Source organism: Sinohyriopsis cumingii, chromosome 16 (genome assembly GCF_028554795.1).
Source record: "Sinohyriopsis cumingii isolate HCF-2022 chromosome 16, ASM2855479v2, whole genome shotgun sequence".
Taxonomy (NCBI): Eukaryota; Metazoa; Mollusca; class Bivalvia; order Unionida; family Unionidae; genus Sinohyriopsis; species Sinohyriopsis cumingii.
In genome coordinates this window covers 49,234,262-49,257,409 of record NC_142976.1, presented here as the reverse complement: position 1 = coordinate 49,257,409, position 23,148 = coordinate 49,234,262, and the positions used below count along the sequence as shown (strand labels likewise).

The 23,148-nt window shown below is 35.7% G+C and overlaps 1 protein-coding gene across 1 annotated transcript; it reads left to right on the top strand.

Moving 5' to 3' along the window:
- Nucleotides 1–45: 45 nt before the first annotated feature.
- Nucleotides 46–21,484, top strand: LOC149780382 (metalloprotease mig-17-like). The gene is made up of 12 exons (XM_089936370.1): nt 46–174; nt 2,371–2,449; nt 3,572–3,665; nt 4,362–4,439; nt 6,257–6,411; nt 9,202–9,245; nt 14,658–14,766; nt 16,320–16,490; nt 16,863–16,998; nt 20,417–20,527; nt 20,841–20,882; nt 21,372–21,484. Exons 3-11 carry the CDS (start codon nt 3,597–3,599, stop codon nt 20,874–20,876), a joined length of 909 nt encoding a protein of 302 aa, XP_089792496.1. The 5' UTR covers nt 46–174; nt 2,371–2,449; nt 3,572–3,596; the 3' UTR covers nt 20,877–20,882; nt 21,372–21,484.
- Nucleotides 21,485–23,148: the final 1,664 nt, after the last annotated feature.

Below are 23,148 nucleotides of genomic sequence, written 5' to 3'. Positions count from 1 at the left end.
GAATATGTCTTCTTGCAGAGGCAGCAAACATTAATGTAACAAATGTGGAACAAGACGTTTTCGATATTTTCCCACGTTTCGCTCAGGGACATGACGACACAATCAACTTTCCTCGCCCGGAGGCAATATTATCATCCCTAAACACAAACGGTTTACACAAGAGAGGGACAGCAGGTGAGGACAGTTAATGTGAAACAAACAACTCGGTTGGTATGAGCTTCATCACACAATAAGATATAAAATATTATCACATGTGACGATGGTAATATATCCCTAAAATAAATCCTTAACTTGTCACAATTTTGTTATGATATGTTTTGTATCATAACCTTCTTCTCACCTCTTGCCATGAGACGGGACTACTCATCAGTTAAGAAATGTCTTTTCCCATGGTTAGAGAGAGAGAGAGAGAGAGAGAGAGAGAAGAAGAAGAAGAAGAAGAAGGAATTCAGGCTCTCTAACAAGGGTGTCACCAATAACCGTGGAGATACGACTACATCGTGGGGAATGAGGTACAGAATCGCTGTAAGGAAAAGACAGAGCTGTTCTGACTCGAGCAACGAACTTTTATTGATATATATATATATATATATATATATATATATATATATATAATGCTAAATTCTAAAGATACATTTATAAAGCCTTTATATTTAAAATCCAATAACTACATATAAACTTACACTTTCCCATCGTGCTTACCAACTTCATTGTATATATTGATTGGTAACTTTTAGAATGTAATATAGATAGTTAAATCTCGATTAACTTCATGATATCAAACGAGCATAAAATTCAATAGTTGCGAATAATGCAAAGATCATTTTGAAGAAATGTTTCGTGCTAAAATAGGAAACTAATTTGGAATAGGTTACTAAACATTACTCAATATTACTTAAAGAATCTTTTATTTGCAAATTAAATCTGAACGTGAAGTTGGTAGCGAATTCATCTTTTCCAATAATACATACCACAAATACAATTAAACATTCCATTATATTATAATATAAAATATAAGAACTCACAAAAATGTTGGAAAATATGAACTTTACCGGTAAAGTCTCAAATATTAAAAAGTACACATTCTTTAAGGAAGTTTGCGAACGCAGACGATTCTTACCTGTAAGGAAAAGACAGAGCTGTTCTGACTCGTGCAACGAACTAATTCTTCGTAAGCCTGGTTCGCTATTTATACAGTTTTTGCGTTCGCTCAGAGAACATGCCACTTGAACTTTTCCATGGCGATCGTGTGAACCATCTGCGTAACGCATCCATTATTGATATAATAATTTGTCTGTTCAGCAGCTTCCCCCCCCCCACCCCAAATCTAAATTGATGACATTTAGATACGAGCGAAATGTATTTTGTGCTGACAAATGTTGATATTTAGTTACGAGCGGAATGTATTTTGTGCTGACAATTGTTGACATTTAGATACGAGCGAAATGTATTTTGTGCTGACAAATGTTGATATTTAGTTACGAGCGGAATGTATTTTGTGCTGACAATTGTTGACATTTAGATACGAGCGAAATGTATTTTGTGCTGACAATTGTTGACATTTAGTTACGAGCGAAATGTATTGTATGGGTTTCTGCACCTGCTCGTAAAGCGCGATCTTTATAAAATACCATACAGTTGTATTAAACAAATATATAAATTTTATCTCCATATATTTTAGTGGAAAATTATTTTTAATATATATTAATGAAAGATTACTTTTAATACAATTGAGAATAAATTTAAATCGTAATACGTTTACTTAAAAGTTCTGCCCTAATAATTTCTTTTAAATTCTTTTCTGTTGATGTTCTTAAGCATTATTGACAGCTCAAGTGGCCTAAATGGTTAGGGCGACCGATCTGGATGCAGGAGGTCGCAGGTTCAAACCCCGACCGATTCATAACAAAGACTTATTACAAAAATGGACTGGTCGGCCTGGTGTCAGGATAATGTGACTGGGTGGGACATGATGCCATATGTCTGGGGCATAATGCCCCAGTGCTAGATAATACTATAAACAGAAACACTGCAAATATCGTAACGATATGACTGAAAAATTTATTAAAGCTAAGTTAAAAATACAAATCACACACACACACACACACACACACACACACTAAACATGATATGCATACTGATATATCTCTAGTGTATGGGAGTATATAACATTATATGCATACTGAGATATCACTAGTGTATGGGAGTATATAACATTATACATTGAAACTATTTATCATCAAGTATAAACACAACTATATCAATGTATTCTAAATTACAAATGCATCAAAGATACATATTAATAATAATCATTATTTTCAACGACCGTCATTACACAAACTCATTATATTTTCTCGTTTCAAATTCCAGCCACAGTTAAAAAGGACAATACACCTCAAGTCTATGATGTTGAGGTTGCCGTTCTGATAGATTCAGGAATATGGGATTTGTATGTTCTCTTGTCCCATAAATGGACATCTATCTATCTATTTATCTATCTATCTATCTATCTATCTATCTATCTATCTATCTATCTATCTATCTATCTATCTATCTATCTATCTATCTATCTATCTATCTATCTATCTATCAGTACTACTTTACACAAAAGATGAAATAAAATCTAGCAACATTTTTAAGACCTAAAACTGTAACGTTAAATAAAATACACGTATCGTAAACCCTTTGGAACACGTCTGTAAGGGGTTTTGAACGGACTATTAAATAGTGTAGCACAGACTGGTAATCCGTTCAGAACATACTGGTTGACAGCTTAGTAGAGAATGGTAAACATTTTAGAAACAGACTCGTGAAGATATTGAAATAATGAGTTTTCACCCAACGTCTGCTGGTAAAAATAGGATAGAAGGAGAAGAGATAAACATAGATAAACATTTTAGAAGCGTCAATTACTTTAAAACGCCCATCTTTATGGAACTTGAAGCTGTGTCCTGTGAAGATGAATGCAATTGTCTTATCGAAACCTTAATATTTAATCTATTATATATATATATATATATATATATATATATATATATATATATATATATATATATATATATATATATATATATATATATATATGACCTTAACGTAGAGCGAGAAAATATCGCCCTTGATTTTTTGACTCAAAAACGCATGCACAAATGTAATCCTAAACATGGATTACTTGACAGCCATTTCTGTACCGAATGTGTCGTGTTAAAGAATATGATATATTATACCAGCAATCTGCATGAGGGACTATGTCGGTTTTATGGAATGTTGATGAATATTTAGTGTTGGAATGTATAAGTGGGGGGGGGCTTGTTGTTTTGGCAAAATCTCAATGTTATAACAAGTCATAATATTGATTAAACAATTTAATACTATAAAGCTTATATTTGATTTTATTCAAATTTTCGCGAGAAAATCATAAGAACGATTGAGGCAATGGCCATCACAATAATTTCTTATTTGAGAAAATCGCTACTATTAATTATTTCTGTTAAATATAACATCAAGCAAGTTCATGCAAGCATACACGCTTGCAGGAACACATATATGAAACATATTTCAACTATACTTGCAGGTTTTGGTCGCTGGTAAAACCCTCGATGAACAAACCTAAAGAGGAAAAAGTGCAAAGAAAGATACGAAAATTTTTCTCGCACATTTTTAATGGTGTAAGTAACGAATAATTAACCAATAAACACAGTATCATTCCTTTAATCTACATACTGTATACCTTTCTAAAAGCGAAAATATGGTTTGGTATGGAATAGTGCGTGATCCGGAAAAACCTACAAAAGCTCTGTCTGATCACTGAAAGGTTGTTTTCCATTGCTTAAATAGATAGTTTTTTTTTTCCTTCAAAACACAGCAAATTAGCGTTAATATATTTTGACTAGATGTAATTGCATTTACACTTACCTTATTACGTCATCATGTAGCCGTGTAAATATGTTTCGTCTTTACGCCTGTAAAACGCAGTGTTTAATACCCCTGTTGGCATCGTCCTAAACAGACCATCGTATGTTTACCACCTCCTGATGAACGGCTGAAAGAAGCATATTAATAGGGGCATGCTAGAGAAAATTATTTGCGTGCCTTTTAAAAAATACATATGGCATCCTCTCATTCTATACATATTTGTTTCTCTTCAAATCCTTCCATATTATAAAAGAGGTCGCATTTTTTTTGATTATCCAGTAAGTATATCAAACGTACACATAAGATACGAAGACATTCACGTCACATATCGTTTGTATTATCCATCATGTTTTTTCTGAAGATTTTCTTTGCAACAATAAGTTGCACATTTTCTTGTCGGAATCGTTAATCATACAAATTCTGAGAGAAATGATTTGTATATTTCATAGGTAAATCTGCGCTATAAAGGAATAGAGGATCCTAGTCTAAAAGTCAGTGTTACCCTTCGTCATTTTGTAATGTTCCAGGTAAGTGATTTTTTGAAGTCGGGATTACTGCACTTCCGTGAGTGTGCGTTGTGATCATGAATACCCGATTAGATGCAAATCCTCCATTAAAAATCTTGCAATATTCGGATTTACCTTCTAAGCTGCTAGGTGATATTGACGGTAGCAGGAAAACACGACCAACGAACTCTAAACACATGTTTCATTACAATTTGTAATTCGTAAATAATCCCCAGGTATTTCTACACCTGTACAGGAATAATAAGCGGAACATTTTCGTCTATACAATGAGCATTATGCTGGTGTTCCAATGGCACAGCCCAGGTCAAGTTTAAAACTCCAACAAAGCAATCTTTATTACCCATAGAAGTTTATTATAAGTTTAACTAAATAGAATGTTCGTTCTTCGAAACAGGTGGCAAAAATACAACAGCAACAACAGCACCAAAAAATAATAAAAAATGGAATGCTGTGGAACAAAACTAAACGACAAAGTTCTTTGATGGCTTTTCTTGGTTTGTTAAAGCATTCGATTCATTAATCTGGACATGAATTTTAGAAAATTCTAACTTTAGTATTGCATTGATTCAATTAATTACTCCCTCTATTCAATCAAAATTGAATATAATATCTTGTGTTATTGTGACTGCACACGTATTTGCATTGGTTTATATTCATTATTGGTGAAGAGTAGTAGAGTATATATATATATATATATATATATATATATATATATATATATATATATAAAGAGAGAGAGAGAGAGAGCTTCTTCGCTGAGCAACGGTACTCTCCAGAGGTATGCCGACTGAGGTGATTGAACTTGGTTCACCCCTGTAGAGTGTTGTGGGTCAGCGCCGAAACGTGTGTCGGTTGTATGTGTATAGATGATAAATATTACAAATTTTGAGTGACTTTGTACATTCTCAAATCGCAAAGTTGTACCTAACAGTAAATAGATGTAGAATGGTGAAATAATTTTGATATTTTTGGAAAAAGCCAGGCCATTGGAACCAACGGAATTGTTTTTCCAAGACTTTACTGTACGAGTGATTTCTCGCAGAATTGAAAATTTCAGGCTCTAAAGATAGCAGAATTATTTGTACCCAAAGAAAAATATAAAAAGTCAACTAAATAGTAAATAATGTATATCAACAGTAGTATTTGATCGGTTGCCAAATATTCCGGCTGAAAGGAAATTTTTATTTAAATTTTTAACGCAGCTTTAACATATTAGAATTTGTTTATTTTAAATAATTATGTCCCTTGCTTACAATTAGTTAAGACTATGTTATATTCTTCTAATTTACAGAAAAAACTTAAATAGTGAAACTATAAACTAATGTAAAGCAGTTTACTATTTCTTTATAAATGAAACGACATTTTATATATATATATATATCCTCACAATGGATAACCTATGAACTTAAACATTCCTTCCTGCTTTGGCCCGTAAACGCAATGAGGAATAACATAATGGCATACTGCTTGCACTTATCTTTGTGTTATCCATTGTATAAGATAATATTTAGAATGATTCCTGTTATGCACCTACCCATTTCAAGGAAAATATTATATTGAGAGAAAAAAAAAGAATATTAATTCTCCATCTTTTTCAGCTCTGATCACGTTTACATTTTTATTGCAAACTAAGGATGGAATGGAAATAAGTATTGGATAGTTTTTCATTAGCTTCCATTTGTTGGTCACAGATAGAAACTGATATTCCTATGTTCCATGACCATTTCTAGAAACTGATATTCCTATGTTCCATGACCATTTCTAGAAACTGATATTCCGATGTTCCATTTCTCACTCTTCTTCTTTTTGTTATAAAGCGGGAATCTGACTTTCCATACACTGAATCGGAAGTGAAAATAGTTAACGGAATAAAATGTATTGATGACTCGAAGTATCTTGATGATATCTATGAATGGGACATTATGCTAAGCTATCAACATCCAGAATACGACCATGCAATGCTTTTTACAAAGTAAGTATAAACACCATGTATATACGTAAATATTAAGGATTTAAACACACGACCTTAAAATCATATAAACTTTCGCTATATTTTTACGCTGAAGCCTAGTCTTTGTAGAAATGTTTAAGCCTAACTAATACTACAGTAAGCCTGTTCAGTTAATTGTGGTATATACAATTACTTAAACACAACGTGTTAAACATTCGATGTGTTTGTTTCTTGAAATTACTAAAATATAATTTCAATCCACTACTCGTATTTTAATGGACAAATTACACAAAACTATCAAATATGTCTCGCACTTCGTCGGCATTATATAGCCGTATAAGTTCTAAAACCCATGGACAAACAAAACCCATGGACAAACAAAACCCATGGACAAACAAAACCCATGGACAAACAAACTGTTCTTTTGGATTTTTAGAGCGTTCCTTATACTTAAAAAATTAATTAACGGTAGCCACAGTCAAACTTTATATTTAAAATCCAAAACAGTCACGGACATAGTCCTCATTCTAAAATCTATACATTCAGTTACACAATAATCCTCATATTTTAAAATATTTTATTGTCAGTCACAATAATCCTCGTTTTCTATAATATACAGTCGTACAGTAATCTGCGTATTCTAAAATCTACACTGTCACACAATAATCCTCATATTCTCGAACATACACAGTCACACAACAATCCTCATATTCTGGAACATACACAGTCACACAACAATCCTCATAGTCTAATAATTTCACAGTCACACAATAATCATCATATTCTGGAACATACACAGTCACACAACAATTCTCATTCTAATATCTGTCAGTCACACAGTACTAATCATTTTCTAAATATACACGGTCATACAATAATCGCTAGATTATGAAGTCCACACGGTCAGCCGCACAATATTATTCATATTCTAAAATATACAGTCATTCACACAATAATCCTCATTTCCTAAACTCTTTTTAGTAACACAATAATTCTCGTATTCTAAAAATCTACACAGTCACACAGTGGTTGTCATATTCTGAATTCTTCTCAGCTAGTCGACATGAATCTTTATATATAAAAAGAATAAAAAGCTGCCCCGAGTGGCAGAGTGGTCAAAAGCGCTCACCGTTCCGGATCACTGCCATCTCACTCCTGTCTGCGTGGGTTCGAGTCTCAGGTTCGGCTAAGATGTGTACGTGAGAATACTTGCCAGTAGCTTCACGTGGGTCGGCGCAACTTCCTTATACGAATCTACTGTCCGCAAATAAGTACCAGAACAAAGCGAAAAGCATCAGGTTTTGTAAAATTCAACAAGTTAATTATTTCCCTAGAATACAGAATGAAAATCTAACAAAGAACTTAGTGCATTATAAATGAGTTAGACCTAAATAGTCATACAAGTTATATCACTATTCGCAACGTATAGAGATCAAAGTAAATTCCAGTGGCGATACAAATGCATTTCAGTTTTGAATGTGCTAATGTGCCAATGGCTTTGAATGTGGATGTGTTAACAGTCTTGGTGTATCCCAGTGATATAATCTAAAATGTCCTTGAACGAATTCTCAATAATCCCAAATTAGCGATACAGTCCAAGGAACATCAATGACCACTATGTAATTCCAGTAAATATTTTAAATAAGTATTTCCTCTCCATTAAAATCGGAAGCACAACAATAAGACCAAGACCATTTCAGATAGTAAGACCGGAATGACCGATGTTAATAAAATCAACCGTAGTATAAAAACCTAAGACACATGATAAGGGTCATTTTTCATTCAAATTCATCTCCATAATAATCCACGTTCTAAAAAAGACCAGAACTTTTGCTACAAACTTAGTATGAAAAAAACTATGATGAACAGTATATACACCAGTAATTCCCAAAGATAACACCAAACAATCTGAATTCAAACCCAAGTATTCATGTTTACGTCCAGTAATAATGATCTGAATATTTAATCTATAATCATAGAGAAATAATCGCTTTGCATCCTGTTGTTTACAAACTGAATGTCACTAGTCAGGTAGGCCCTTAACTCAATTAATGGCCAGGGTCAGTCACTCAATATTGATATACATGACATAATTATGGAGAAAAGCGAACACACAATGCAAATTAAATATACATAACAGTAAAGAAAAGAAATATATCGGCTCGAAGGAAATATTTCCAGCCTCTCGTTCCTCCTGAAGATTAATGCATAGTTCATGAACGTCGTGCTCGATGATAGAATGTATATTATAGTCATTAAACAAGTGTGCATATTTCCACAAATCTTGCTAACACAAGTTCAGGGCTCTTTCTCTTATTTTTATATCAATTAGTGTTGGTAAATTCATAATATTTACTTTTTAATGTGCTGCAGTTGCAATTAACATCCTTTGAACAATGTCAATTTCCTTTAATGTGGGATCCATTTATGCCACCTGACTTTCTCTGGAAACTGTGCAATATTACTTTCTCATATCACAACCTATGTTTAAAACAGTTATATGATTGAGTTTCGTCTTTCCTTCTCACCTAAGTTTTTTATTTTGCTTGGGGTTCTGTTCTTCTCTTTTCTTTTATTTTATTTTCTCTTAGTTCGTCACAACTCGATACAAGCCTTTTCCATATTTCATGGCTGTTTGTCATTTTATTGGAAAATGTTTAAGTTTTCACTCGGTTTCCTAAATTGTTTCTGTGATAAGAAGATGTAGCCAATCGATGCTAGTGACAGGGTCTCGTTTAGAACTGAATACTAATATGTAGATCAGACAGCAAAATAGCATACAAGTAAACAAAGCGTTATTTTTATTTTTAGATTCGACTTGTATAAACGTGAACCACAAAATAATGGTGCTCGAGGTAAGTTCTCTCTCTCTCTCTCTCACACACACACACACACACACTCTCTCTCTCTCTCTCTCTCTCTCTCATGCTTAATAAAGGCAATTTATATATTTTCTGTCTAACAAATTAGTTTTCATTAAAAACATTGTATATGCATAAACAACATATTTGATAGTACACAATTTTACGGATTCGCTCAAATTTCAATTTCATAGAGTTATATTCGCATGGCACAGGCTGTATCTAACCCACTTTTTATTGCTACCAACATATTTTTTTATAATTATGACAGGAGATGCATAAAGCGAGAATGATTCTTCGGTGATATTCATGTTTAGCATGGATTTCACTTATTTGATACTCTCCCGCATTGAATGTGTTATTGGGTATAGTTTCGATCGCACCTGTTGACTTGATATCAGTTTGATATCATGTTCAACACTGTTTGTAGCACCAGAAATGTCAACATGTACTAAAGAGTGTGAAGTAGATTCCTTACTCGAGTCTGCTTTTCACTAACTGAGAATTGACTTTGACATCAACGACTGATTTCTTTGCTTTCGAATTTGACAAATGTATAATTTTCTCGTGTCGTTGTTTGCAGTCTGCTATTCTTCATCACTTGGTTCTGGCTCTATTATTGCCACATATACTTGGTTCATGACTCCTCTGTCTGGTTTCAAATGGTACTCTAGTTGCCTTTCAATATATTTCCTTAGCATATCGGCATGATATGTTTTCAGTTTACCCTTACTTTATAGTATGTAGTGTAAAGATTCTACGTTATCAAATATTTAATATGGACCCTTCCACTGCATCAGGAGCTTATTGTGGTCAGTAGGTAGTAAAACTATCATTTTGTCTCCAACATGCATCTTCCTGTCTCTGCTTTTCCTATCCTAATACGTTTTGTACCGTACTTTTGATTCCTCCAACTCTATATTTGCTAGCTCGCGCGTTTTCTCAAGTCTCCCTCTTGGGTCTATAACATATTCGTAGGTACGTATTGTATCCGGGCTTGTGATTTTTCTGTCAAGAGTTCCTTCAATATAGCAATAGGCCTGGAACAGTTTTCCCATATAAACGTTCAAACGGGGAAATGCATATTCCCTAGGGGCTCCTCGGTATGCAAAGAGCAGTGTGGCGATATATCGAAGCTAATCATTGGGTTTCTCTTCACATATGCTTCTCAAAATTCTTTGTATAGTCTGATTGAAACGTTCAATAATACCACTGCAGTGTGGATAATACGATGTAGTGACCACCTGTTTAATTTATAGGAATTTACCGACGTCTCATTATAACAGATAGAAATTGTGTCCCCATATCAGAAAGGATCTTTGGGGGATACCAACTCTAGTAAATATCTCCAGAAGAGCTTGATAAACTGTCACTGCTTCAATGATCCAGCAGTGTTGCTTGAGAATAGCGCGTTGTATAATCAATGACTCAGAATATACATGTTACCTTTCTCCGCAACTCTACAATGTCTAACGCTACTATTTTAAATTGTGTGTCTATCAACGGCAAATTTACAAGTGGCACGTTAGTCACGTTACCCTTCTGGGGAAGGCTTTTGGCAAAAACTGCAAGATTTACAATACATAATAATATTAGCTTGTACCCAAGGCCAGTAGAGTTGGGCGAGAATCTTCTATGTAGTTTCATTTGTGCCAACTTGATGTCCTGACCTATTCTCAAAACATTGATCTTCAAAGTACCAGTTATCTGAAAATGTGTCAATGATAGCATTTGGGTGACTGAAATTCCCTGTAAAGCAAATCATTATCAACCATGACGTATTTCCCGAATGACTATTTACCAAACGGGTGTCAGGTGCGTCCATCTCTCTTAGTGTTACATGATGCGTTTTGTTGTTGCTCTAACTTAATTTAAGCAACTCCAATATCACGTTTAGGTCCTGGTACGAGCAAAGATGAGAACTCCTTGTCTCAATTCCTTCGAGCCCTAGTTCCTTTGTCAATTTTAGCTCCTATTTATCCTTTGATTCATACCACTCGGGCCAAGATCACTAGGCCCTCTTATGCCACTAATGTTTCTCAGTATCAAATCAAACTGGTTTTTTCATACAGAGGGCTTCCACTAAACCAACATCAAATAGGGGTATCCACGTACATACTGGCAACCTCAGTCTCTCTTACTGTTCTGTCAATAAGTGCACGTAATTGAGCCCTACTTGTGAAATTACACTTTTGTACAAGATTATTTCTATCTACAGCACTAATAAAACCACTGTCTGCTAAAAGTTTGACCGTTATCTTGCCAACAAAACCACATATGACTAGCACACCGATTATACATTTTGCAGACTGCCATTTTCCTTGCAAGAAGCACTGAAATGGGCAATTTGTATTTACAATGAAGTTCTGAAATGGAACCAGTTACGCAACACTTCTCTCATAATATGGCTTTCTCGGACACAAAACGTCACACAGAAGTTTCAGCCGAACCTCTCTTGATTTGATCACATGTTTTGCCATTGGGTTTAATAAATGTAGTCAAAGCTACGGTTCGTAGTCCAGAATTTGCAATGACGTGACTCGGGTATTCTCTTGAAATATGATCATATCCACTACATTTATAACGTAAAGTGTCTTTTTTCAAATATTTGCCATCTGTAGCATTTTGAACCGAATTATGAAGTTTATTTCGATTACCCTGGTTATCGCTAGTAGAGGTATTTTGCCTCATAACCTGAAAAATGTTATAGGCCTCTTGCATTTGTCCTGCTTGGAGTGCCATTTCATTGTTCTTGGATTTGTCCTGCTTGGAGTGCTATTTCATTGGTCTTGGTTTTATTTCCTTGAAATACAGTGTCAGGTGTTTGTTTGATGCTAAAATAAATTGCACTCTCAACATTGAATATGTCAATCAGTAAGGGCTACGCGCTACCTTTGCCACTTCCATTCATCGTTTAAGATAGTTTGCCAGTCTGGCTGCAAACGGGTTGCTGTTTCTCCTTATTCAGCCCTAAAGTTTATTCATTTGTATCGATACCTTTCTTGACGTAAATTAAACCTTTTAAAAAGTGCACCTATCAGGGTGTCAAAGTCATTTACTCAAGTAAAGTATAGACGAGAATAGACTTCTAGTGTTTTGCCGTTCCGTACAGTATCAAGACTAACGACACAATTATCAAGTGACCATCCAGCATTTTCAGCTAATCTCAAATCTTTGAATATGTGCATCAAACCCATCTTTTCGTCGTCAAAGGGAGATAACATAAAATGTTAACGACTACATAACTTGATCTAGACTTGCCTAATTCACCATGTCTTTCTCTAATAATGTGTGTTGTCGTTTAGTCTCTTCTACTTCTCTAATTCTGCCCGCAAAGAATCGTTTTACTCTACCGTTCACGAGTTCCTCTCTGGTATCGCTCTTCCTCTCTGACCAATTTCAGCTGCTTGCTTCTTTAAAGCTTCTTCTCTCTTTTCCACTAATTGTATTAAATCTTTCCTCTCCAAACCCAAACTTTTTCGGATATCTACGAGCTTCTCAATATCCTTCTCTGTATTTGTACTTTCATAATTTGCAAACGAACGAACTAGATAGAGGTATGAAATATTCAGTGTGATATACGTTGTACAATTACATGTGCAACGATGCCTCTTCTAAAACCAAACTATCATCATTAAGGACTTCAAATATAGGTTATTAATGTAGCCAGTGTTATAGGGAATATACATGTTATATGTGTTGCACGTGTTGCCTTGCCCATGTATGTGTAGTGTACAGCTTTCTAGACCGTGTTTTACTAAGTGTAGTAGAATACGGTTGGAGTGGTTGTCTCGTGTATCATGTATACGTATATGTAAGTAGGTAGGTCATTGATGAGAGTGAAATAATAAAAGTGTTTACCATAATAACACGTGCATTTCATGTTGGCGAGCATACTAACCATTACTAAGCCATGTCCTTCTTTCTCTCGGCGCAGTCTATGGGAAGTCTTCATACATAGAAGTGGTGAAACTCTATTTAGTTTATAGTAACCTACCCTACATCAGCAAATAAATATATAGTGACCAGAGAATGAATCGTTAGTATTCATTCATCCGGTCAACATTAATGTATTGAAATGACAATAAATACTGCCATAATAATTGTTAATGTATACTCACAGTTAGCTCCTTGTTCGTCTCTATACGTTCGTTTTGCTCTCGATTAGAGGTCTATTCGTGTTTCAGACAATTTCTTGGTTATCTTAAGCCAGACTTAACACATAAATGCATTGTCAGATTATTTTATCTGGCTGAGTCCACTCTACTAAAATTCAGTGTGGCAAACCCTCGGAAACAGTTTCCGCTAGACTTCATCACTGCGCCACAGGATAATGACGTCGAAACTCAGCTGAACACATTTATTTTATATTTACACATACTCGTCTTGCGACCAAATATCGCTGTCGCCCTCGTGGCATTAGTTTAACATGCCGCTCCTTTACGTGTGCCTGGTTTTGCATTAAAGTGATTGAAACGTGCAAAATAGAATAAATTTAATTGACATAGATAAATACATTCTTATAAACTAAACATAATTTATTTTTGCTGTTGCCTTGGGGTCGAACGCCATTTTTCAGATCAAGATACATGGCGGCCAGGATAACTGGTTGAATAAGAACCTTGAAAATCCAAACCAATGGTAATCTTTCTCAGACACCCGCATTGACCGAGCCTGGGATTCGAACTCGCGTGGACAGAGGTGGGATGGCAGTAATCGGTAAAGGCGAGCGCTTGAGACCATTTGGAACCCCAACTATATATTAGCGCATTTTAAAACAATATATATGTGGCCTATCGTACTCAGTTATTGATATGTTTTGACTGTGTGTTTATGTGGGTTTATGTTTTGACTGTGTGTTTATGTGGGTTTATTGTTTGACTGTGTGTTTATGTGGGTTTATGTTTATGTGTGTGTGTGTTTAGATTTTTCACGTAGCTTTAACAAGTTTAGTCCTACCACTACGATGTCTGCAGTGTTGTTGTTTATAGTCCTACCACTACGATGTCTGCAGTGTTGTTGTTTATAGTCCTACCACTACGATGTCTGCAGTGTTGCAGTTTCTAGTCCTACCACTACGATGTCTGCAGTGTTGCAGTTTATAGCAGTGTGTAGCATTGGAAAATCATGCCGCAGACATGTAGCATCATGTCCCTCACATTCACATTATCCTGACACGAATCATACCAGTCCTAACACTGACCTCTTAATGCTGAGCGCCAAGCGAGGCAGCTGCTGGGACAACTTTTATAAGTCTTTGGTTTGACTCGGCCGGTATTCAAACCCGCGACCTCCCGCATCCAATGCGGACGCAACAACTACTTAGTTCGCCAGAGCGGTGATAGATTTTGAAAATTAGACTTTAAAATGTAATTCTGATATCCAGTCGTCTATATTTCGTTTTAGGTCTATCCCGGACAGGCGGCGTATGCGGAATGGGTATAAGAACTGCAGTCGTCGAGGCAGGTGATTATTTTATGACTGTGAGCACAGCAGCACATGAACTTGGACACAAGTAAGTTCACTCATGTCACCCATTTGTCTCCCGCATTTGTGTTAACTCATTTATTACTTATGTTCCGGTGCCTGTGTTGGATGTCTGATTTTCACATGTGAAACTATTATTGGGTGCTGATCTAAGATCTAATGTATGTGGTTTCCTCTGGGTTGCCCTGTTTTGTATACCTCAGGCACAAGACGAAGGCAACATCCAGGTCGGTGAGAATAGTCATTGCAAGATAAATGTAACATCGATAAAGTTAAATAACCAATTTACGTCTTAGAATAAATACAAATCCTCAGCCAACTTATTATCATAGCTTTCAACATAAAATATATTCTTTGTTTTCTCCGTTAGAAAATATAATGTTGATTAACAGAGACATAAGTTGTGAAATATTTACAGTAATTGCTAGAGAGATGCTGAAGTTATAAAGACTATGATATTTAGTGCAAGCCACAAAAATGAGCTGCTGTGGCCTCTTTACAGACCCAGTGATATAGTTTAAACGCTTAAGTGATCTGCTGGAGCCTGAGACCTACCATTTTATTGAGCCTGTCATATAGTGTAAACGCAGACGTGTGTCGCTCAGGCCTCTAAGAGGCTGATTGACCGACTTTGTGATATAGTATAAGCGCAGCATCAACCTTCTGAAGTTCCTGACAGACCGCCCGACATGGTATAGGCTGCAGAAGGAACAAACTGAGGCTCCTGACAGACGGAGTAACCCCTCCTGCCAGACGGAGTCACTCCTCCCGACAGACAGCTTCACGAATCTGCACAAATAGGAATAAACAAAAATGAGATTAGGTGATTTTTTCTCTCCCACAAGGTTGATTACGTCAATATATTCCGTTGTGTTTTCTGAAACAGGATTATCTGGCGTATGATAGTTAGATAGGTCGCATAGCATGCGAGGTTCAGAAAATATGATAATATTCCGAAATGTGAGTATTAGCAGCAATGGAATTACCCCATTCAGAATCCTTCTAATAGGAAAAACTGCACAATAAAACATATAACTTTACTATGGGAAACTACTTATAAAACTAACGGATGGAGATAGTATGACGCTATCTAAACTCAGGTGCTCCTGTAGTATATCAAAGATTGAAACTACTTGATATCCCGTGAGAATAAGGGTTCCCCCTTTGTCATGTTAACACTAATGTCATTTGTTTATATTAGAATGTCTCTGTTTAGGACGTATATATATTCCTACATAAACTGCAACCTGACAGTTTTCAGCTGCGGATTTTTAGGTATTTTTAATGTATCATATGTAGTAGTAATATTTATGAAACACGAAATATATGTATTCTATTTATGGTCTTATATTGTAAACCTTGAAAATGATTTGAATGTAATTATAGCCTCACGCAATTGATGAAATAACCCAATGTCAAATATATTGAGTTGAGTATAAAAAAAATACTTTTTATTATGTTTTGATTTTTCTGGAAATTATGTTAGTGCAGAAGTGGATTGATCAATAGAATTCTGATCGTCAAAGCAGCCTTTTGTCTGGTTTATAGTTATGTTCATGATTCTTTCGTTTTGTTATTCAGTCTTGGAGCAGTGCACGATGGCGACGAGGACGCCAAAGAGTGCAGATCTGAAGAGCTATTTATTATGACCAGCTCGCCGCCAGAATTCCAACTAGGGAAACCATACTCCAGAAATCCCTGGTTGTTTTCTCAATGCTCCGTGAAAGCGTTCAAGAAGACACTGTGGGAAAGGTATGTACAGTGTATATAAGGACACACATCATCATAAACTTTTATTCGCTTCAGACTTCCTTTGATGTAATAGACTTGACCATTACTCACGCATAAGGTACCTTAGTAATTAAGAAATAACGTTGAAATAATCAATAAAAACTAATTGTATTGGCAAAATAAATAGGTATTTCCAGAAATTTAGATCTGTATGTGGTTGCACCCATTTTACTCAACATGTACATGTGCAATTATCTTTCTGTTTGTGCGGAAAACATGCAAGCGTATGTACGTAGGTACGTGCATACGTACTTATGCACGTATGCTGGTCCGTAGGAAGGCGAGTGGGAATCTAAGTTGCTACTATAAACAGTAGTTTCTTTATTGTTGCAGAGAGTGCGTGCATAAAAAGGGTGTTGTTTATGACCAGGATGAATGGACAAAATTTACGGCAAAACTACCAGGAGAGCGGTACGACCTTAATAAGCAGTGTGCGTTCATTATGGGACAAAATTCCACCTACTGTGGGGTATGTACTCATTGTGTGTATTCATTTTCGGTGTGTGAGTGTTTTCCCATTGCGCAGATAGTTTACGGAATGCCACGAGCGATGTAACCTTCCAAATTAACTGATTTCCTATCTTTACATGCCTATTTACCTTAAGACTCTTACTTGAAGTATTTGATACATGAGCAGTGTTGGTATAGGTATGTAGTTTAACGGTGCATCATACGAGTTCTGGCTGCATGGTACTGAGTGAAGAATTTTAAAGTTACAAGAACAACAAAACCAAAAATAATATACACTACTACAAAATGATATTGGTGATTGGTTCAGATAATGACGTCCACGACGTGGGCTAGCATGCTATCGTGTTACAGCAAGACTATTATGCTAAATTCTCCGGGAAACCAAAATATTTAAACAAATATTACATACATCCTCACAATCGACTCTGTTTAAGGTTTTTGACAAGTTGATGAATGACGTGTATAGGTTGTAATTATGTTCCTGGCATTTCTGGTAGAGTGCATCGAGCTACAAACACCATATATATGTTTCTTCGTCTTTTGCTGAAACCACACTGACTGTCATGCCAGATCTCTTGATCGATGTGATGCACAACGTCTTTTGCTGAAACCACACTGACTGTCATGCCAGATCTCTTGATCGATGTGATGCACAACGTCTTTTGCTGAAACCACACTGACTGTCATGCCAGATCTCTTGATCGATGTGATGCACAACGTCTTTTGCTGAAACCACACTGACTGTCATGCCAGATCTCGTGATCGATGTGATGCACAACGTCTTTTGCTGAAACCACACTGACTGTCATGCCAGATCTCGTGATCGATGTGATGCACAACGTCTTTTGCTGAAACCACACTGACTGTCATGCCAGATCTCTTGATCGATGTGATGCACAACGTCTTTTGCTGAAACCACACTGACTGTCATGCCAGATCTCTTGATCGATGTGATGCACAACGTCTTTTGCTGAAACCACAGTGACTGTCATGCCAGATCTCTTGATCGATGTGATGCACAACGTCTTTTGCTGAAACCACACTGACTGTCATGCCAGATCTCTTGATCGATGTAATGCACAACGTCTTTTGCTGAAACCACACTGACTGTCATGCCAGATCTCTTGATCGATGTGATGCACAACGTCTTTTGCTGAAACCACACTGACTGTCATGCCAGATCTCGTGATCGATGTGATGCACAACGTATTTTGCTGAAACCACACTGACTGTCATGCCAGATCTCGTGATCGATGTGATGCACAACGTCTTTTGCTGAAACCACACTGACTGTCATGCCAGATCTCTTGATCGATGTGATGCACAACGTCTTTTGCTGAAACCACACTGACTGTCATGCCAGATCTCTTGATCGATGTGATGCACAACGCGATTCAGCAAACTTATGATTATGATTGTCCTATTTTGACAGCAAGTGGATTGTCCAGTGGTTTGTCGCAGTACTGTCTGATGCCTTTCTGCATGCTCAAGTTGACGATTTATACATACTTTTACTTCTGGGCAATAGTGTCTCGAGTCCACTTTAACCAGAAGCATTCAGTCAGTTTTTGCGCTGTGTGCTAGTCTGAATCTGTACTTACTTCTGCTGGCTTAGCATCTGCTCTAGGTGCTTTCACACTGGACAGCAACTCGATTGCTTCTGAGTTTCGGTCAACGTTGGGATTTAGCATAGATATGTTGATTAATACAAGGAACAATCGATCATTTGCCTCATGGTTGACTGATGACTGTTTCATTGAGGATGTTGTTTATGTGGTCTGCCTGTTCTTACTGTATATTGTCCTTTTGAGTGAGGAATGTGGTACCGGCAACACTTTGTGCCGTTGATGTTCCTGATTGTGGCCATATAATGTATTCCACGCATCAGATAAAACACCCATGTCATTCATTTATACCTTGGACGTAATTTTATCTAAGTAGCTGCTACTTCTCGATTCTTGCAACTCACCGTGGTGGCAGTTTACAGTTCGCTTGATGTTGCTGAAGACTGACATCTTACAAGATACAATGATTCATTCTAAACACGCCTTCGTAGCCTACTGATTCAGTAGTCTCCACATGGCATAAAAGTTATATGAAACCAATCTCGGTGTTAGCGTGTTGTAGGGCCAGAGGTTTTGAATGCAACTAAGTACACATATTCTCTGCAAAACTGAAACTACTAACTCCAATAGTGATTCTATCCAAACACCATGATATTAAGAATTAAATAACTTTTAATTTCTGAGTGCTCGTGATCAAACCTATATTGAACATTAAAAATGCATCCTGGTTGACAGCTTCTATGTAGATTAAAGGATATGAGCCGCTTCAGTTTTGTGACCAACATGTATTTAAAACTCTTTCAAGTCGTCCGCACCAATGAGTGTGATGCTAATGTTAAAAGAACTGAAAGTCCATCAATAAATCAATGTCTCCATTTTTTTCAGTTACAACTAGCATAAGCTCTATGGAGATTCTTTTTATTAAAATCTACCTTTCATTATCAGTCAATCCCGGCTGGCCAGTCTCATATATACTCTATTTTATCATCACCCATTTCTAGACTGGTTCCCTTCTTTCAATACAATTAGTACCGTAAATCCTGAAGGATGACCATTTTGCCTCGATGTTCTCAGAGTTCGCGTCATTATTTACTGGTTCGCTAGTTTAAGTAGTAAAATTATTTACCCCACATGAAATGTCCGACTGAATATGCATATTGTGCCTCTCATGCTACCAAAGAATTTCCAGCGCAGTTATACCTGTTGTATCCAAAACAATTCACACGAGCAATGAATCTTTGACACTGATATGAATGTTATCAAACAGAGCAGTATGTGACTGGCGACATTGCGGATCTGGATTTGGAAGTTATAAGTAGTTTAATTCAGTTATTAGACTTTTTTGGATTGTAACGTTTCTAACCTAAGTTTAAAATTTAGCTTCTTATCTACCAAGCTAGCTTTTCTGATAGTTGGGTTTTGAAATATAGAAAATGACCATATTTAGCATTTTGAATAAATGTTTGTAAATTTAAAATAATTTGACTCAGCAGGTCTCCAGCAACCTCTAATCTTAAACAGCCTAACGTAATTTTCAGTCAGTTCTGGAAAGGTCCATTACACTAAAATTTCCGATGATGTTATTCATTTACAATTATTTCAAGATAATATAACATAACCAATGCTAATTTTTTTTTATCTACTTCAGTACATAATAAAAGTACAATACTCTTGATGCAGTTGAACTTTTATGTAAGGCACATAATGTGACAATGAATGTAGAACAAAGGCAGTAACGTTATTTCGCAGTCGTGAGAACATAGGTCTGGATCAAATGATTAAACGTAACGTGATTGGTCAGTTAAGTGACCTCATATCCTCAAGCTATACGTCATTTCTTTTTCTTTTAAGGATGTTCTTGCATATGTTTGCCTTTTCATGCAATGTACTGATCCAAAAACGGGCCTGTGCCCGAATAAATATTTCGGTGCAGCTAGAGGAACCGAATGTGGAAGTAATATGGTAAGATTACTCTCACTTTATCTTTCTCTCTGATTTTAAAAATTTAACAAATTGATTATTCAGATGGTATTTTCTACTTTCCAACAAAAGCCCTATAAGTTATCTTACTGTTACAAATTAATTAGATTAGGCACTATAAGAAGACATTCGTTATGTTTATAAAACTTATACTGCGATAAATTCAGTCACGCAGTACTAACTGTACTTGCTAGTCAATCAATGACATTAAGAACCAGATGTGATGTGCGCACATGATCTGTATTTTCTCATAGTTTAAACAAAAATATAAATAAAACATATGTTCTTGTTACAGTGGTGCAAAGAAGGAAAATGTGTTCCAAAACGTTAGTAATAGGTAAGTGGATTTCTTATGTTTGCAGCAACGTTAGCATAGTGCTTAGCAAACCTGACTACCAATCATAAGGATGCGAGTTCGAATCCTGCTGAGACTACGTGTGATCTTCCACTATCTTGCCATTGCACTTCACGCCAATTACATCTGCACGTTATAACCTTTCATGTTTTGATACTGAGGTTTCTTTAATCACTATGCAAATGCAGAAAGCACCCATTATCAGTTATTGATCAATAAAACTTTAAATAGTAATTTAGTTATTAATTAATGAAACAGTACATATGTGAATCATATTTGACATTATTTATTATCATATCATAATTGACATTATTTATTATCATAACTAGTGACGATGGTGTTGAAGATGATGATAAAGATAATAATCATTTTATGTCTCTGGGTATATAAAAGTTATGCAACGTAACCACCACACTTTATTCAAGAAATAGTCATTAAAATAAATGAAAGCATTTCTTGTATTTTTTGCAGATTCCACCAGCACTGAGCCACACACAGCCTTGCATGAAATTGGTAAATTACTGGAAAGGCGATTTGGCTGATAATATACTGTTTTTATATTAACCTCACTGATAATTCAAAACACAATTTATTATATATATATATATATATATATATATATATATATATATATATATATATATATATATATATATATATATACAATATATACAATGCTAATAATAATCATCATCATCGTCTCTGCTCAACATCATCCCCTCGCTCAACACTACCTCAAAATTCTCGTCCTTACATCTTTTACCCAGCAGCTAGATCAAGCAATTACTCGACAAAAGTATGAAATAAAGAAAAGATTTAAAACCCTGACGTCTAATGACTTTGCACTATTTTTACCAAGATACAGTTTGACCTCGTTTCTACATTTTAAAAAACGGTTATATTTCGTAATTGCCTTACAATCAAATTGATAGGAAATACAATTGACCAAGTTCGACTGCAATCAATGAAAATGAGAATGAATGAGAAAAGAAGGAATACAGAAGGATGTCATCATTAATCTTGTGAGAACTTGCAGATAATAAACTAAGTAAACATTTTCTCCATAAAGCATCAATCTAACATTAAGAAATCTATTTGGGCCTGACAATGACGATGAAACCCAAATATTGAGTCTCAATATACGTTATGTGTAACTTCATGGACATGAATTATCTAATGAATGCAATAGTGGAATTAAAGAGGTCCATTTCGAAAGTCCTTACGTTTTGTAAATTTATATTGATTGTATTTAAAGGTTTATCGCTGATGAATATGTTTTCATTGGGCGCGGTGAATAAAATATCGAACAACAATCACGAGACTTAGGTTGTAGTTGCCAGTGCTACTGCACGCATGTGTGTATGAATCGTACGATCATTTTCTCGAGGACTTAAACCGCATACAATACATAACACAAAATTATCGCACTGTCCATAGTTGTGCCTGCCTTTCTGGTCATAGGTATATGACAGTTCAAGGGAACTAACCAGAGTAAATTGACGTCAAGCTGGTTATTACTTATTCCTTATTCCTTATTCCCGATTGAATAAGGAATAAGTAACCAGTTACCGATTGAATAAGGAATAAGTAACCAGTAACCAGTTCCCGATTGAATAAGGAATAAGTAACCAGTTACCGATTGAATAAGGAATAAGTAACCAGTTACCGATTGAATAAGGAATATGTAACCAGTTACAGACTGAATAAGGAATAAGTAACCAGTTACCGATTGAATAAGGAATAAGTAACCAGTTCCGGATTGAATAAGGAATAAGTAACCAGTTCCCGATTGAATAAGGAATAAGTAACCAGTTCCCGATTGAATAAGGAATAAGTAACCAGTTCCCGATTGAATAAGGAATAAGTAACCAATTACCGATTGAATAAGGAATAAGTAACCAGTTACCGATTGAATAAGGAATAAGTAACCAGTTACCGATTGAATAAGGAATAAGTAACCAGTTACCGATTGAATAAGGAATAAGTAACCAGTTACTTATTCCCGATTCAACTATTTATACATACATTTGGTTACTGATTCCTTATTCACATCCAGCTGGGCATTCATTATTTATTTATAGTTATATAACTAATTGGTTATAACTTCTTGAAGATTAAAAGCCCTTCAGGGCATGCATTGGTGTTATTCTAACCCAGTTAGAGAAATAAGAGTGCTCTTTGGTGCCAGCTATATATAGCTGACTAGAGACAAATCACGGACTATGTGGAGGAAGGGGTTAGGATATTG

Bases quoted from the DNA above. Each gene is read 5' to 3' on its own strand.
- LOC149780382 (XM_089936370.1), top strand. From the start codon at position 3,597: ATGAACAAACCTAAAGAGGAAAAAGTGCAAAGAAAGATACGAAAATTT. The intron at 3,666-4,361 runs GTAAGTAACGAA...TATATTTCATAG, and splicing joins TCTCGCACATTTTTAATGGT to GTAAATCTGCGCTATAAAGG. The intron at 4,440-6,256 runs GTAAGTGATTTT...TTTGTTATAAAG, and splicing joins GTCATTTTGTAATGTTCCAG to CGGGAATCTGACTTTCCATA.